The 15996-nt window shown below is 58.9% G+C and overlaps 1 protein-coding gene across 1 annotated transcript; it reads right to left on the bottom strand.

The window, feature by feature from the left end:
- Window positions 1-1617: 1617 nt before the first annotated feature.
- Window positions 1618-13362, bottom strand: NKAIN4 (sodium/potassium transporting ATPase interacting 4). The gene is given in 8 exon segments (XM_068986785.1): window positions 1618-1640; window positions 2429-2512; window positions 3571-3637; window positions 7909-7967; window positions 7970-8045; window positions 9048-9164; window positions 10175-10312; window positions 13339-13362. Coding segments are annotated over 8 exon segments (588 nt in total).
- Between the last annotated feature and the right edge of the window lie 2634 nt (window positions 13363-15996).

Here is a 15996-nt window from a genome sequence, read left to right as displayed (position 1 = left end):
GGGAAGGGAGCTCCCTGGGGGCTGAGAGACCCCAGCTGCATGGAGAAGCACCTGGAGCTGTGGACTCGGCCCTTCTCCCTGCCAGGAGCTGTGAGCTGAGGCGCCCTGAGCTGGCGTCCACCACTGACCAGTCCTGTGTGGAAGATGGAGCTGCAGGCGGCTTGGCGTGGGGAGGTGGAGGTTGTTTTACCCAAGCATGGATGCTTCAGAAAATCAAAATAAAGCATGGGTTTTCCCTGGACAGTGCCCAGCAGCCTCTGTTCCAGAAGCGCCAGCGCCCTCCCCTCCACCCAGCCCCCTCCCCTCCACCCTGCCCCCTCGCCTCGCCTCACCAGCAGGGCAGCACAGCCAGTCAGGTCCATTCCAGGGCATCCCCTCCCCCCCTTTCCCCTCCCCGTTTCTCTTGCTATCTTTTCAATGTTTTAGGACTTTTAGAATGGACTGGTCTGGGCGGCTTCTGAAATTGAAATTGCAGTTGTCCACCAAGTCCGGCAGGGCAGGTGATCTGGAGGCAGGTTCCTCTCTCCTCCACTGGTGGGCACCTTGTGACGTGCTAGGATGATTGCACCCTGGGGGCTTGGACAGTGTCTTCCACTTGTCACCAGGCAGCCCCTGCCCTGTGGGCTCCTGGGCAAGCCCAGCCCCCACCTCGGGGGGTCCCACTGGCCGCAGCACCTGTAGCCCTAACCCTAACTCCCACAGAGCTCGGTGGGGTCACCGTGTGCTCACACTGACCCTCGTGCTGGGGTCACAGTTGCTCCATCTTGCGGTCCGCTTGGCCAGCCCCTCCCACCAGCATGGGCGTGTGCAGCCTTTGGGGGTCTGGCTACCCTGGGGAGGGCACCTGAGGGAGGGGGCTTCTTGAACAGCCACCCCAGGCGTGCCATGGATGGAGTGCAACTCTGCTACTGAGGCCAGCAATGAGGTTTTCTCTTGTGCCTTTTTTTTTCTTCTTTAGAAAAAGGAAGCAACTCTTCAGAGGTTGCAGCCATCCTCGGCCTGGCACTGGCCTTGCTGCCCTGGTCACATACAGTTACTAGACCCTGGGGCACCTGCAGGGCCGTGGGGGTGGGTGGGTCCGCTGCCGGGAGCCTCCTGTCATCCATGACAGGTCACAGGCTGGAGATCACAGGGGCAGGATGGCTGCTCTTCATTTATGTGGGCCTGTGGGGGTGAGGTGAGGGGTGGGCAAGGTCAGAGATGAGGAAGAAAAGTGCTGCCATGTGGACAAAACCCAAGAAGGGGAGGGTGTCCTGGCCTTGGGTGGGGTGGGGGAGGGACTGGACTTTAGCCAGGCCCGCCCTGGACTGGACGGGACTCCCCGTGCAGGCAGCTGGGGGCCTTGTCCCTGCAGAGCTGACTTTGGCTGCAGACACCTCATTCAGGTTTGAGCCAGGGGACTGGGAGTGAGGTGAGAGGCTCACCCTGGGTTCCCCTGGCCACCCCAGCTCCACCAGAAGCTTGTCCAGCCCGGCCAGCTCTTCTAGGCTGTGTGCCCTGGGTCATCGACTCCCACACACCCTGCGCTGGCCTGAGGGCCTGAACTGGGTCTCTACCCCATGATGGGAGCTGAACGTCTGCTACCTCTGATGGCCCTTGGCTGACATGGGGCCTTACTTACAGGGTAGAAGGGCTGGGGGCTGCCAAGAGGGTCAGGGTCCCCAGGGGACGGTTGCACATATGGCCCTGAAGGGGAAGCTTGTCTCCATGGGCCTGGCGGGGATGGAGGAAGTGCAGCTTTACTAGGAGGACTATCAACCACCTCTTCTGACCCTACTTTCAGGATTCCATGTGGGACAAGGCCTGTGGCAAAGGCCATTTCAGAGGAGGGAGGCCAACAGTACAGGCACCCCCACTAGAGGCCTGGGGGCTGCAGGGCTGTGGACATTGCTTTACAAGAGGGAAGAAGTCTGATCCTCTGAAAGGAGCCAACACTACATATTTCCTGCCACAGGAGACTTCCCCGGTGGTCCAGAGGTTAAGAATCCACCTTGCAACACAGGGGACACGGGTTCAATCCCTGGTGGGAGAACTAATATACCACGTGCCGTGGAGCAATTAAACTGTGCACCACAACTGCTGAGCCCGTGCACGGAAGATCCTGCATGAGGAAATGAAGACCCCTCGTGCTGCATCTCAGACCCCACACTGCCAAATGCATAAATTTCCTGCCACAGAGAAACCCAGGAAAGTCAGCAGGTCATTCTCCTGGGCGGAGGCCTCTCAGTGTCCCCTCAGCCTCTGTACCCTACACTCTGCCCAGAGTCAGCCTGGAGCAGATCTCAGGAAAGTGGGGGATGGACAAACAGACAGATGATGAATGGACAGACAGACAGCTGGCTGGTGAGGTCTCCCCCAGGAGAGGAGCCTGGTGGCTGTGAGCTCTGGGGTGGCCAGGCCAGTGGGCAGTCTCCGCAGCTGTCCTTACAGGATGCCTGCTCGCACTAGAGGTTGGAAGGCTTTTCATTGACATGGTAGGGAGGAAATGGGTCAAATCCACCAATGAAATCAACTGAAAGAAACCAAGACCCAAATAAAACAACCCAAATGATGGACAGGATGGCAGAGCAGAGAAGTTCCCAAGTGCAAACACTCAGGTGATGACACAGCAGCAGGAGAGGCCCAGACTGGAGGGTGGGGTTCCCACTTGGTAAAGGGTTTCACAGGACACTGGCCTCTCAGCAGGGGGCTGGCCCTTGCCCTGCTGGGCTCCCCCAGTCCTGGTGCCTCAAAGCTGGGACTGCACTGCGTGTGGACGGCCAGGGCCCGTTGGGCCAAGCTGAACCCCAGGGCTGTCGCCCAACCTAAAATATTTTAATGTAACCAATACAGGAAGCTCCTTCTGTTTCCTCCCAGTTGGCTGTAGGCTGAGCGATGGTTTGGGGCCACCCAACACCAAGGGGCAGGGTACCTGGAGGCTGGTCCCTGAGCAAATCTGGTTTCTGAGGACACTCAGCCTGCCAACTTTACGGCCACTCCCTTCTGACCTCTAGGGACAGAGGCTCTGAATTGTGCTTCAGATCCAGAAAAGTTTCTGCCCATAGGAGCCCTGGGCCCCCCTGGGTGCACCCAGCCCTTCTCATCCTTGTGAGAACCCGTCAGAGCCTGGGTGGTCAGGTCGGCAAGAACACCTGAGTGTTCATGCTGCAAATCAGAGGAAAGTTGAGAGCATTCTCAGATGGGGGATGTGCCTGTGCTCCTCAAATGTGTCCCCCCAGCACTAGGGCCTGAAGTGGGGCCAGCTGCCCACTGCGAGGGGGAGCAAGAGGGCTTTTCCTCTGCTGGTCAGGACTCAGACTTCTGCCTGCAACAGCTGTAGGGATTGCAGGGCCAGCCCTGCAGCACAGAAACCCTCAGACCAGGAGGGCTTGGGGTGTGCTGACCCCTGGTGCCCTCATCTCTGGACCTTCCCATCTCTGCGTAGGCCAGAACCTTCAGGGCTCAGGGATTCCTTTAAGAGGCCAGCTCTCAGGCCTCTGTGGCCAGCCTGCAGCCTCTCTTCTCCTCCTTCACTTCCTGGCAGGGCTGGCAGGTTAGTAATGGGATTCTGCAGGAGGCTAGTGGTCACACACTTATAGCTGTCCTCCTCCTTGGTGATCACACTGACCATGTGGCAGGCACAGATGAAGCCCAAGAGCTGAAAGACATGGGGAGGTCCCTCAGACTGAAGCCCTGGAGATGCATTCACATCTTCGTGGGACATGGACCTCAGTGCGTCCTAACCATGTGGCCACTGCCCACTGGCCTCCTCGTCTGTAACTCAGAACAAGCAGGGTGATCTGCCGGCCTCCTCAACTCTGGAGTTCCAGATGGTGTTCATTCCCCAGGGGAGCCAGCACATGCATCCCTGTGGGTGAGGGCTGAAAGGGGCGAGGGCGGTCAGTGGATGAGTGAGGCAGGAAGGTGATCAACCCCCTGCTTGAACGAGGAGTAAGATGCAGAGAGATGACCTGGGAGGCACATGGCCACAGCCAGGATGTCCCCTGGGCTGACTGCCTGTTACAGCCAGGCAATCCTCCCTGGGGCCTCTCACTGTAAGCAGACAACCACTGGATTTCTTCCCCCTGGGAAGCCACAGTAGAGAAGCTTCAAGTCACCCAAGTTCAAAGTCTGCACAACATCACACGGGAGACAGACTGAGGACTTGGTGCAGCAGGCAATTCTGGGCAGAGTGGGTGGGGTAGGCTGCTGCCCTGCAGGTGGTGAGGGCTTGGTGGGACACAAGTTCATCAGCTGGGCTCCTCAAAGGATGCTCAGACTTCAGGGCAAAGAGGGCAGACCGGTGTTCAACCCCCACAGACCCCCGGGCACCAGGGCCACCGCAGGAGACAGGGCTCCAGCTAAGATGGGACAAGGCCAGTGCCACCCGAGCCTGGGCAATGGTAAGCATGGGGTGGGGAGGGGAGGTGTTCCCCCATGCCTGGCGCTTACTGCATCCTTTCTAGTGAGAATGAGGGGGCCCAGCTCTGACCCTCAGCCAGGGCTGACAGGTGACACACAGGGCAACCTGGCATGTATGCACGCCACTTGTGTCCAGCTCTTTGCGACCCCGTAGACTGTAGCCCTCCAGGGTCCTCTGTCCATGGGATTCTCCAGGCAAGAACACTCGAGTGGTTTGTCATGCCCTCTTCCAGGGGATCTTCCCAACTCAGGGATCGAACCCCCATATCTTATGTCTCCCACATTGGCAGGAAGGTTCTTCTTTACCACTAGCGCCACCTGAGCAGCAGGCAACAAAATGCATCTTGAGGCTACAGGGTCCTGTGGAAGCTCCACAGCCCCATGCGCTCACAGGATACCAGGAGAAGCTTCTTCTACAGAAGCTAGGAATCTGAGAGGTGGCCCAGGCTGCTACCTGCCCTGGAGGTCAGCCCTACATTTCCAGGGCATCACCGTCATCTTTGGTCACCCCCACAGCAAGCAGTGGTCTCGACCCAGAAGACACAGCACAGAGTGAGGTTCTGAGGTGCCCCAATCTTCCCACAGAGGCTCCCTCCATGTTCCCCATCCTGCATGCTATGGACAAAGTCCACCCCCGTCCTCTAGCTTGGGGTGGCCCCTGGGGGGGTCCAGCAGGAAACTGGAGGGAGGGGGAGGGGAGAAGCATGGCTTGTATCCCCCAGCCCCTTCTCCGTCTGCACAACTCCTCTCCATCCCTTCAGGCCAGGGCTGCGGCAGGTCAGCCACGAGTCCCAGGGGAGGAGGCTATCCCATGGGGTCCCTGACATGGCACCTGCCCTTGGAACAGCCCCTTCACCAGCCCCCAGAAATTAATCTCAGCTGAGTGTATCATCTCTGTCTTGCTGGGACCTTGACTGATCAGAGGAACAAGCAGAAAGGTTTCAGAGAGGGTAGTGGGGTCTGTTTGTGGGGCAACCACAGCAGGAGGGTGGGGGGGACATGAAGGCAGCTGGCAGTACGGTTTCAGGAGCAAAGGCCACAGGAAGGAGAGGGTGCCTTTCATCATCAGTGGTGAGACCTCAGCGGGTTGCTTAACCTTTGTGTCTTATCTCTTCGTGCAGTATAGCCCAACAGCTTTCCTCGATGCCCGATGTGCCTTGAAGGAGGAGCTGGAGCTCAAAGGGCTCAGAAGCCCATCCTCCCAGACAGCAGGCCAGAGGCTTCTGCCGTGTCTATCTGCTTGCCATGGAAAGGCAAACCTAGCTGCCATTCCCAACAGCCTCGCCCGAGAGCTGGCCAAGGTGCTGAAAACCTCATCAACGCAGCCCTGCTCCTCCTGGGGGGCAGGCGGGGCACTGGGGGAGGCCACCCTGCCTGTCACACCTCTGCCCTCCCAATGCCCCTCCTGTCCCACTTCGGGATCCTGTCCAGCTCCTCCGTGGGGCTCTTGGATCTGCCATCCTCGCCCCCCAGCCCCGGCTGACTGTGCAGTCAAGGGTCTGTGTCTTCTGGGTCCTCAAAAGCAAACAGCAGAGCACTAAGTGGCATTTAGAGGTATTTTTCACTGAAGACCTACTACAGCACAGGGAACTCTACTCAACATTGTGTAACAACCTACTCAGGAAAAGAATCTGAAAAAGAAAGGACATACCCATGTGTATAACTGAACCATTTTGCTGTACACCATAAACCAATGCAACATTGTACATCAGCTGTGTGTGTGATGCTAACTCATTTCAGCCATGTCTGACCCTTTGCGACACTATGGACTGTAACGCATCAGGCTCCTCTGTCCATGGGATTCTCCAGGCTATACTTCAATATAAAATTAAATTTTAAAAAGGAGGCTTCCCTGGTGACTCAGTGGTAAAGAATTCGCCTGCCAATGCAGGAGACATGAGCTTGATTCCTGGTCTGGGAAGATCCCACATGCCACAGAGCAAGTAAACCTGTTCACCACAACTATTGAGCCTGCGCTCTAGAGCCGGGGAAGCACAACTACCGAAGCCCGTGCACCCTAGAGCCTGTGCTCTGCAACAAAGAAGCCACCGTGATGAGAACCCTGTGCACTGCAGCTACAGAGGAGCCCGTGCACAGCACCAGAGGCCCAGCACAGCCACAAACGAAACAAATAAAATCATTTTAAAAAGAATATTAAGAAGGAAACCCCATCCCTAGGGATGAAGGATAAAAGTGAGGAGGCTCCATCTCTGCTCTCTTGTGCAATCAGAAATGCCCGGGAGAATCTTCCCTCCTTCTCTTCCAGCTTCCCTCCTGCTTCCTGTTCACAGTTTATGTATGTGACTTCAGAAGCTCTGAAAACTATATCTTTATCCAAGTGTATCCTTGTCAAGGGGTTCTCTCCCTTTTCAAGGGGTGCGCCCGGGTTCCCACAGTTTTTGGGTCACCAGGGCTCTCTTTTTGCCTCAGTGAGGGATGGTGGTGGGGGGAGAGGGTCCCAGCCCCTGATGGAGGGGCAACTCTGTGTCCTTGGGGCAGCACCCAGGTGTCCCAAAGGTTGATTCCCTGCAGGTCCTGTGAGAGCAGGAGGAGAGGGAGCCCCGGATGCTCATGAGGCACCCAAACTGTCCTGTTTTCTTTGTCAGAGAAGGCCTTAGACTTGGAATTCAGTTTCCAATGTCAGCTGCTGTTGCAGAGCATCCATGTTGTAAACCCAGTGTCCACCCAGACCCACTGCTGTTGACCCACTGTGTGCACCAGGGAGTCAGGAGCCACCAGGTCTGACTAGTGACCTCTGGTGGCCACACCTGTCCTGCCTCGAGCCCTGGAGTCAGCCCAGGTTGCCTGTCATTGGCCCAGCCTGCTCTCAGCCCTTCCCATCAAATCGCTTCCCTGGGGCTGCAGACAAAATACCCCATGCTCAATTACCTTTGATTTTCAGATACACAGTAAAACTGTTTTTAGTATAAGTATATCCCAAACATAGCATGGAACACACTTACACTAAAACTTGCTGTTTATCTAAAATTCAGCTTTAACTGGGCATTATGTATTTTTAATTGGAGAATCTACACTTCTGCTCTCAACACTGCAGGAGGAGAAAGCAGCCAGCATGCAGGCCAGGCTAGGGCTCCCCTGCTACCCCTGGCTCCAGGACCAACCATCAGACGCGGAAACAGAGTCTCTGACTTGGAGGAGGCCACTGGGATGGTCTCAGGCTCCTCGCCTGTCACGCTGCCTATGGGGCAGGGAGAGGGCTGCAGGAGCCTTTGTCTCAATGCCCCTCGTGGAGGGTCCCGCATGCCCGCCCAGCCCCACAGCATCCTCAGAAACTTCAGGTTCTGTCTCCTCGGCTCATTCTCACGCCGACTCTGGGGTCAGAGTTGGTTCTGAGACCATGTCACAGAGCAGGTACCCCAGGCCACAGAGGAGGGGGTGGTGGTGTGGTTCCTTAGCCTCTCAGCAGGGATGGGGTGAGGAGGGGATTCCTGCCCTGGCAGAGGCCACAGTGCACCCCTCCCCCCGCCTTCCCTCCCCCATGCTCACCACCAGCAGGGTCTGCAGGGCGCTGTGCAGAGCTTCCATGTGGCCATACTCCAGGATGGCTGTCTGTCCAGAGAACCCAAGCCAGCCGCCGGTTCCTCGTGCACACAGCCCAGGCCATGCTCACACCACCAGGACCGCTGCTGGGAGAGGTTGAGGTCAGGAGTTCACTGACCTCCTGAGACGAGGAGGTGGGACCGACCGGGTGAGTGCCAGGGACACTACCAGCCTGCTCCCTCCACAGCAGTCCAGTTGGGCTCCCTGAGCAGAGCAAGGGGTTTGCTGTTGGGGACAGGGGCACCAAGGCCCTCCCAGCCTTTCCCTGCAGGGAAGGCCTTACTGTGCTTGCCATGGACTCCAGCTCACATCCTCTCCTGCAGGAAGACCTCGCTGCCCAGGACACACTCTTTCTGTGCCCTGGGCCCCTCCTTCACATCTCTGGCCAATGCTGCCATTTCAGGTATGTTGGAACTAGCATCTGTCCCCCCACTGCTGTCTAGGTGTGGTCCCACGAAGCAGGGGCCATCTACCCCACTGCCTACCATGCTGCCCGCCCCATTCCTGGCTCTTGGACTCCCCTCTGAGCTTCGGGCAAGGATGAAACACAACACTTCATGTGACGTGCTCCAATGAGCTGCATAGGCAGGATTCACTCACATGGATACTCCCAGCAGAACGCAGCTTAGATGAGTTGTCCCCCAACCCATAGAGGGATCAGGGGCTTTATCAGCACTTGAAGGAGCAGTCCAGAGGGTGGGCAGGAGGACAGCATCCTGTCTGTCTGACTACCCAGGTGGTGTTCCCACCTGCATCCCTCTGCAAAGGCTAGTCTCTCTGCTCCTGCTCCCCAGCCTAGACTCTCCTTCCAGGTGCTGCCCAGGCTCCCAGGCCCCCTCCTCCAGAAAGCCTTCCCTGGTGCACCTCCTCCCAGCTGGAGACCACCTGCCCACCAATACCCACAACCCCTCATCCATCCATCAGATCACTGGTCTTTCTCCAAACCTTTACTGAGTCGCTGGTGTGAGCCAGGACTGCTCAGGGTGCAGGGGACACAACCATAAACAGACCCAGCCGCTGCCTCTATGGGGGAAATGGGCGATAAACAAGCAAACATGCCCAGTGTCCCTGGGGCCAGCCAAGACCCCTCCATTCACACGAGTTTCCTACAACTTCACTCACCTTTGAGAGGTCCCCACATCCAAGTAGATGCAGATAATCAAGACATTCCAGGCCATCCAGGTGGCTGCCCACACTACCTACTACTGAGACAGGGGAGGACAGGGGTGGGGTGAGCCCAGCTCTTCGGGGCGGGAGCTTGATTTTGCACCATGCCCTTGGAGAACAAAGCCTCTGCAGGCTGGGGGGCTCTGCTCCCCGAGTCTGAAGACCAGGGTGCTCCATTTGGAGGGAGGCCTCCTCCGGCCCGCCAGGGGCAGGTCCCACACTGTCCTGATGGGGTGACAGGTCTCCTGCTCCCCTGGGGGTAGGGAGTGCACCCAGGAGATAGGAATAGCTGGTTGGGGGAGCCAACACAGAGCACAGTTTCTGAGATCAGTGTCCTGGCCCAGGGGTGCCTGTGGCCCATCCCACATAGACCAATAATCAGCAAGAGCATGTGTGGTCTGAATTCTAGAGCACCTCCAAAAACCACCCCAAAGATCACCACGAAGAGCTGCCTACAGGGGGAGGGCTGCCAGTTGGCACCCAGTTTTACTGAGACGCAGCCCTGGCCCTCTCTGCTGTACCGCTCAGGCTGGTCTGTGCCACGGCGCCGAGCTGAATACCTGCCACAAGGACTGTGGTCATGAAGTCTGGGAGCCCGTACCTGGGCCTTTACAGCAGTGTTTGCTGCACGTCCTGGCCCAGACCAACAATGCTGATCTACACTGAAGGAAAATGCTGCTCTGTTTGCAGCAAAACCTCCTGCACATCCTTTGAGCTTCTTCCACAACGGGGTGGGGGTGGGGGGAGGTGGGTACAGGAAGGTGGCAGGGCAGGGGAAGTGGTGCTGGAACATTCCGGGTTTCAATCCCACCCTGGTGCCCTGCAGCTCAGTTTCCCAGAAGCTTTCCTGAAGCCACAATTTCCATGTCAGAACTCAGAAGTCCAGGCTTCTGGAAGGTTTGGGCCTGTAGGTCTGTGCAGCTGAAATCGTGGCCTTTCCACGTTTTCTAGTGGCTTCTAGGACAATACTGTCACTGAAGTCCCCCATGCTGGTCATCCCAGGCCACCTGCCTGCAGGAGAAGGGCTGGAGCAGAGCCGACTCACCACCACAATGTAGCAAGGCCGGCACTGGATGGTGCTGAAGAGCCCCAGGATAACCACGACAATGCGGGTGAAGGTGGCCAAGATGGGTGCCCACTGGTAGCCCAGGAGGTTGAACACCTGCAGCTCCAGGGTAGTGACCTAGGAGCAGGGCAGTTGCATGAGAGGCAGCAAACCCCTGGCGGCCCCGGACCCCCCTCCTGCCTGATCACCATCATCCAGCGCCCACTGTGGTCTCGGCTCCTCAACAAAAATCTCCCGATGAGTCAAATGGACCCAGAAGCATCACCACTGGGGTGTTCTTCCTTGAGCAAGTCCCAGGCCTCAGTTTCCTCAGCTGCATAATGAGAACACAGGGGCTTCTCTAACTCAGGAGGCTGTCAGGCCAAACAGTGAACGTGGGGCAGAAAGGTCAAGTTCAAGTGGGACACTGCGCTCCTTGGGCCCCCAGATCAGCACCCTCCCGGTCTGCAGGGTTCTTTCACAGCTTGGGGGTGCCCTCACCTTCCAGGGTGTTCCCACACCCCAGCACTGTGGATGCCAGCCTTGCAGGCTCGGCGATGGAGGACCAACGCCAGGGAATCAGAGACGCCTAAGAAACCTGCCCTTTTATATGCAGGGGAGACGGACCAGCTCCAACTCTGGAAATGACTTCAGAAAGCATTTCCTCACTCATTCATTCATTCACTCACCTAGTCTATAGGCTGAGTTCATTACCAGGAGAAAGTACGACTGAATCCACTGCACCCTTCAATTTCCCCATGTGTCCCCTGTGCACCCAGCACTCACTGTCACCAAGAGGGCTGCAGAGGTGAGTATGCCAGCCCCACCCAGAGTGAGTGTGGTGGGGGCTGCCGGCTAGAGCCCTGGCACGGGGGCTGACTCTGAAGGGTGGAGGAGGGCGAGGAGCCCTTCCCAGCAGGCAGCCTCCGAGGGAGCAGTCAGTCCTCTCACAGCCGGGATGGACTGGACCTGGACGGGTTGAGGTAAGAGCAGCGGAGCTGGGACAGAGGGGAGTGAGGGGGACAGGGTGGCGAGGGGCGATCTCCCTCACACATGGCCCCAGCACTAATGGATGGAGCCCAGTCAGGTAGGCCTGCGTGGATTGGCTCTGTGGTCACCAAGCCTGCTGGTCACAGAAGCCCCTACTGCAGCCAGGATGCTCGGCCCTCCCCCAACACCCCCGCTCTTCTCCGCTGCTCTCAGTCTGTGTCCTGGAGCCCTCATGGAATCCCAGCCAGCCCCCAGGACACAGCTGCTATGGGTGCATCCTGGGCACTGGCCGGAGCAGTGACAGCTATTTCCAAGGGGTCTCAGAGAGGGGGTATTCCAAGTGTGTCTTGTGGGAGGCTGGGTTCTGCCCTAGGAGACAGCTGGAGTGGGGAGCAGGGAGGTGGAAGCAGGCCACAAGCAGGGAATCACATCAAGTGATTTCCAGGGGGATGGAGTCCCCCAGCAGAGCGGCTGGGCAGGACTTCCAGGGAGAGGCTCCAGAATGTTCTTCCCTGGCAGGAGGAAGCAGGCAGTAGGGCCATGAACCATGGCACAGAGTGGAGACCTTGGCAGTGAACTGGGCCAGTTTCAGGGTACATTTCAGGGTCTGACTGAGCAGATGTTAAGCCTTCTCCTCAGTCTGCTGGGTGCTGTCCAGAGAAGCCTGTTCCCTGCAAGGTGGGCGCAGCAGCCCCCAGGCCTTTGGGGCACCCTGATGCAAGAACACTCATGCCCTTAAGACAAAGCCTTAGCCCCTCGTGTAGGTGGGGCAGTCCGGCCCTGCCACCCAGCCCCACCCTCACTTCACTGCTGCGTCCTGAGGCCCTGCATCTCTCAACTCTCAGAGCCATGGTCATGTCTCACCACCCAGTTCTCTCAGCAAAAGCGCAGAGCTGACCTGGGCAGCAAGAGGGTCTGCCTGTCCATCTGTCTGCAGTTGCTGCCTGTAGCTAGGCCACTGCCGGGCCCTAAATGAGCCTCATTGGTACCATCAGGGCTCAGCTGCCCCTGGTATGGCCCCCAGTACCCAGAGGAGGCCTGCATATAGAAGCTCCCCAGTTACACAGATTTGGTGGAAAGAGAGACGAGCATCTAAGGGCAGAGGTCCTGCCTCCCTGACCCAGCCTGACTGGGCAGCTGTGACCAGGTGGACTTGAACCCCAAGCTGGCAGCCTCCAAGGGGGATGGCCACATGGACTCTCCAACAAACATGAGGGCAGAGAGGGGTGGGTGGAAGGACTGCCATGAGGGGGCAAATATCAGAGGTGGTGAAACAGGAGCAGGGAGAAGAGGAAGCCCAAGCAAGGACAGCCTACACTGGTGGGAGGTTCCTTGGGGCAGGAAAAAGAAACACACACCCACATGCACACAAGAGCACACACGAGCACACACATGCACACACGAGCACACACGTGTATACGTGAGTACACACACACAAGCACACATGAGCACACACAGGGCAGAGCTGGGCAACAGCACCTGTTCTAGACACAGAATGAGCCCCCGTCTGAGCACAGGCCTCCCCTTGGTGTCCAGAAGCCCTGACCAATGGGCAGAACACCCGCCCTGCTTGAGCTCCCACAGGTACCATGCACGGAGCGGGGAGGCAAAGTGAGGATGCCCCAAATCCCCTTTCCATCCCACTCCCGACCCAGGCCCAAGGCTGGACTGGCTGCGCAGCCCTGCTGAGGGTTCTCTAAGTCTGAGGGGTGGTCCCCAGGGTCTGCTCACCAAAGAGAGACCCCACAGCTGGCAAGGTGGCCAGCACAGGCGGGGCTGGTGGGGCTGTCGTTTGTTTCCAAGCCAAGGTACTGGAAGGCTCTGCCTTCCACGGTGCCCCAGCAGCCTGCTCACCTGTCCCAAACCCCTCCCTGGGCCCTGGCTCCCACAAAGCCTGGGGCACAGCCTGGAAAAAGGCCCCAGGGTGCTCCGCGGGCTTAGAGCCCACAAAGGTCACGCTATTCTCCAGGGAGAAGGTTCTGAGATGCTCAGGCCTTTGTCCTGAAGTTGGGTAACAAGAAAACTCCCACGCTTGTCAAAAAGAGAAAAGAAAAAGAGAGAAAAGAAAGCCAAGGACTCAGTCCACGGCCTCCCCCTCTGCTCCTCCTCCCCCAACGCAGAGACCTGAGCGGTGGGCCTTGTCAAACCTCTTCCTACTCTGCTGCCCCCTCCACCCAGAAGAGCAGGGACAGGGGCATGGCCGGGACAAAAGGCCTTCTGCAGCTGTCCACTGCCCTTAGCTGTGGCCACTGGCCAGGTGGGGACGCAGCTCTGTCCTGGCACTAGGACTTGCCTGGCTGAGGCTAAAGAATCCGCAGGAAGCCCTGTCCAGGGATACCCTGTTACCCTCAAGCCTAGATAGCCTTCCCCCACACCCCACCCAGCTGCAGCCACATCTCCAGAGGTCTGAGGGGTGCCCATCTGTGCCATGGTTGTTCCAAGGCCTGAGGTGGCTCCCTGCTGCTGGCGGAACAGTCCCTGGGCCTCACGCCTTCTGCAGGCCTGAGTTCTCTCCTGGCATTCTGTGTCCAGAAAAAGCTCCGCAGATTGCCCACCTACTTCTTCCCCAACCGCCCCAGCACAGAGCCTGCCCTGGAGGAAACTCCAGGAATCCCTTCCTGCCCCCAGGCGGACCTGTGTATCTCGGCCTCCTGCCAGCCATGCCCCCAGGCAAAGGACTGGATCCCCATCTCCAAACTGTGATGGGTCTTCCCATCTCTGCAAGGTGGGGAGGACTTCCTATCCACAGCCTCTTTGAAGCAAATCCCTTCCTTCTCCGCAGCCCTCCAGCTCGAGAGAGCACACCCAAAGACCTCAACAAAGCAGCGTTTCCCTTGTAAGACCAGAGATCCAGAGGCCCACCTTCATCTCCTCCCCAGCCCAGTGGACTTCACCTTCCTTTAGGCCCCTCCTCCTGGGCAGCAGGAGCTCCTGGAAGCTCCAAAGGCAGAACTGAAGGAGGAGAAACTTGGAAGGAGGACTGCCCAAGTCCTCTGACAAAGCTTGGAATTCAAAGGGGCCTGGCTAATCCCAGACACAAAAGACAGGGAAGCGCAGCCCTGCAAGGGGGCTCCAACCCTCTTCTCCACTCCCCGACTCTTCAGGCCAGGACAAAGGACAGGGGTGCCCTCCTCCAGCTTGGAGGTGCCAAGGTTGGTCAGAGCGGGGCTCACACACACCCTCCACAGACAGGCCAACACACAGATAGATACACACTCCCAAACTCACCTGAACCCTGGCCCCCAGGGGTGTCAGATCTCAGAACAGGGACTCCGGAGGTCACTCATTGCCTAGTGCTGGTTTCACATACACACATACCTTTGCATACACTCCTTGTGCGCACACATGGGGCCACACACAATTTCGGACACCCGTGGACGGGAGCGCAGGGGCGCCACTTCCCAGCTCAGGACTCGGACATCTCGGCCGGGCGCTCCGACCTGGCGGCTTTTGTTCTGCTCCAGCAACTTTCAGAAGCTCCCCCAGCACCTGTGAGGCAGCTTGGGACCCTTCTTCGCACCCCACGGTCGCCCCGCACCGCGCCCCCAGCCCGGCCCCGGAGGGTACACACTACGCGCCGGGTCTCACGGAGGGGCCTTCGGGGTCGCGCACAGGGCGCTGGCTTCCCACTCCCCGCCCCCGGGCGGCAGGGACCTAAGACAGCAGAAGGGCGTGGGTCCGAGCTGTGCCAAGTCAGGAGCCCGCAGAGTGGGCAGAGCTGAGAGCCGGGGGCGGCGTCCGGATCCCCTGTGCTCTGGGACTGCCAGCTGGAAAGTACAGAGAAAGATGAGAATGAAGCGGCCGGAGCAGCGGCCCGTGGTACTGGCCCTGCCTTTGGGCGCCGCCTCTAAAAGTCTGCACCAGGGACCACCCGGAGCGCGCCGGACTTCCGACCCTCAGTCCGTCGCCCACGCCCTGCAGCTCCTCAACTTCCCACCTCAGCCCCGCCCATGGGCCCTCCCCCGGCCCCTCCCTCCAATCCCCGACCCCTCCCCGCAGACTGGAGACCTTCGCAGGCCAGGTCCCGCCCCGAAGCCCCCACCAGCCCTCTGCCCAGCTCCGCCAGGCAGCCAGGGTCCTCCAGCCCAGCCCCGTCTTTCCGAATAACAGCTGTGCCAAGTCTCTCTCCTTCTCTAACTCGGACTCTGGGGGTTTCTCGCCAGCTAGGGACAGGGCGTGGGATCCCCTTCTAAAAGGGGCGATGGCGCTGCTTCTCAGGAGGCCTGGAGTTGGAGGCGCCCTGTGGTGGCTCCAGGGCAGACCTGGCACTGCTGCCAACCCACCCCATAGTGTCCAGGATATCCCGCCCCCACCCCACACCTCCTGCACTTGCCCCCAGGCCCTCGCAGGACCCAACCAACCAGCCTCCTTCCTAATGGGGCCCCAGGCAAACTCAATTGCTGAGGCTCTCTGGACCAGGTCAAGTGCTCAGAGGTCCCCCTCTTGGGGGTGAGGGCCCAGGAGGGAGGAGCGGGTGGCCAGCCTATCGGAGTTCACCTTCCCAGGCACCGTGGGGGACCTGCAGGCTAGGCCAGGATCAGGCTGGAGGGGGAGGGAGACCCTGGGTTGAAGGCGGGTTCCTGTGCTAACTGGAGGGAGGACTAGACGAGGACCCCCAGGTCACAGGTGTGGAGGTGGGACTGAACAAGAGGGAAGGCAGATGGTGGGAGGGAGGCAGTTAAGGTCGGGGCCAGAGGTGTGGGCACAGCTAGGTTGGGCCTTCTCCCCTGGTCATAGGGAGCCTCTGGGTTCTCTATCAGTGTGGGCCATGCTCAAGTGTGCCTCATGCCGGGAGGGGGCGTGAGGCCCTGGTTAGACCCCAGGGAGGAGCA

The sequence above is a fragment of the Capricornis sumatraensis genome, chromosome 15, assembly GCF_032405125.1.
Source record: "Capricornis sumatraensis isolate serow.1 chromosome 15, serow.2, whole genome shotgun sequence".
NCBI classification, from domain to species: domain Eukaryota; kingdom Metazoa; phylum Chordata; class Mammalia; order Artiodactyla; family Bovidae; genus Capricornis; species Capricornis sumatraensis.
The sequence above is the reverse complement of the archived record's forward strand: the minus strand, read 5'-3'. Positions and strand labels throughout refer to the sequence as shown.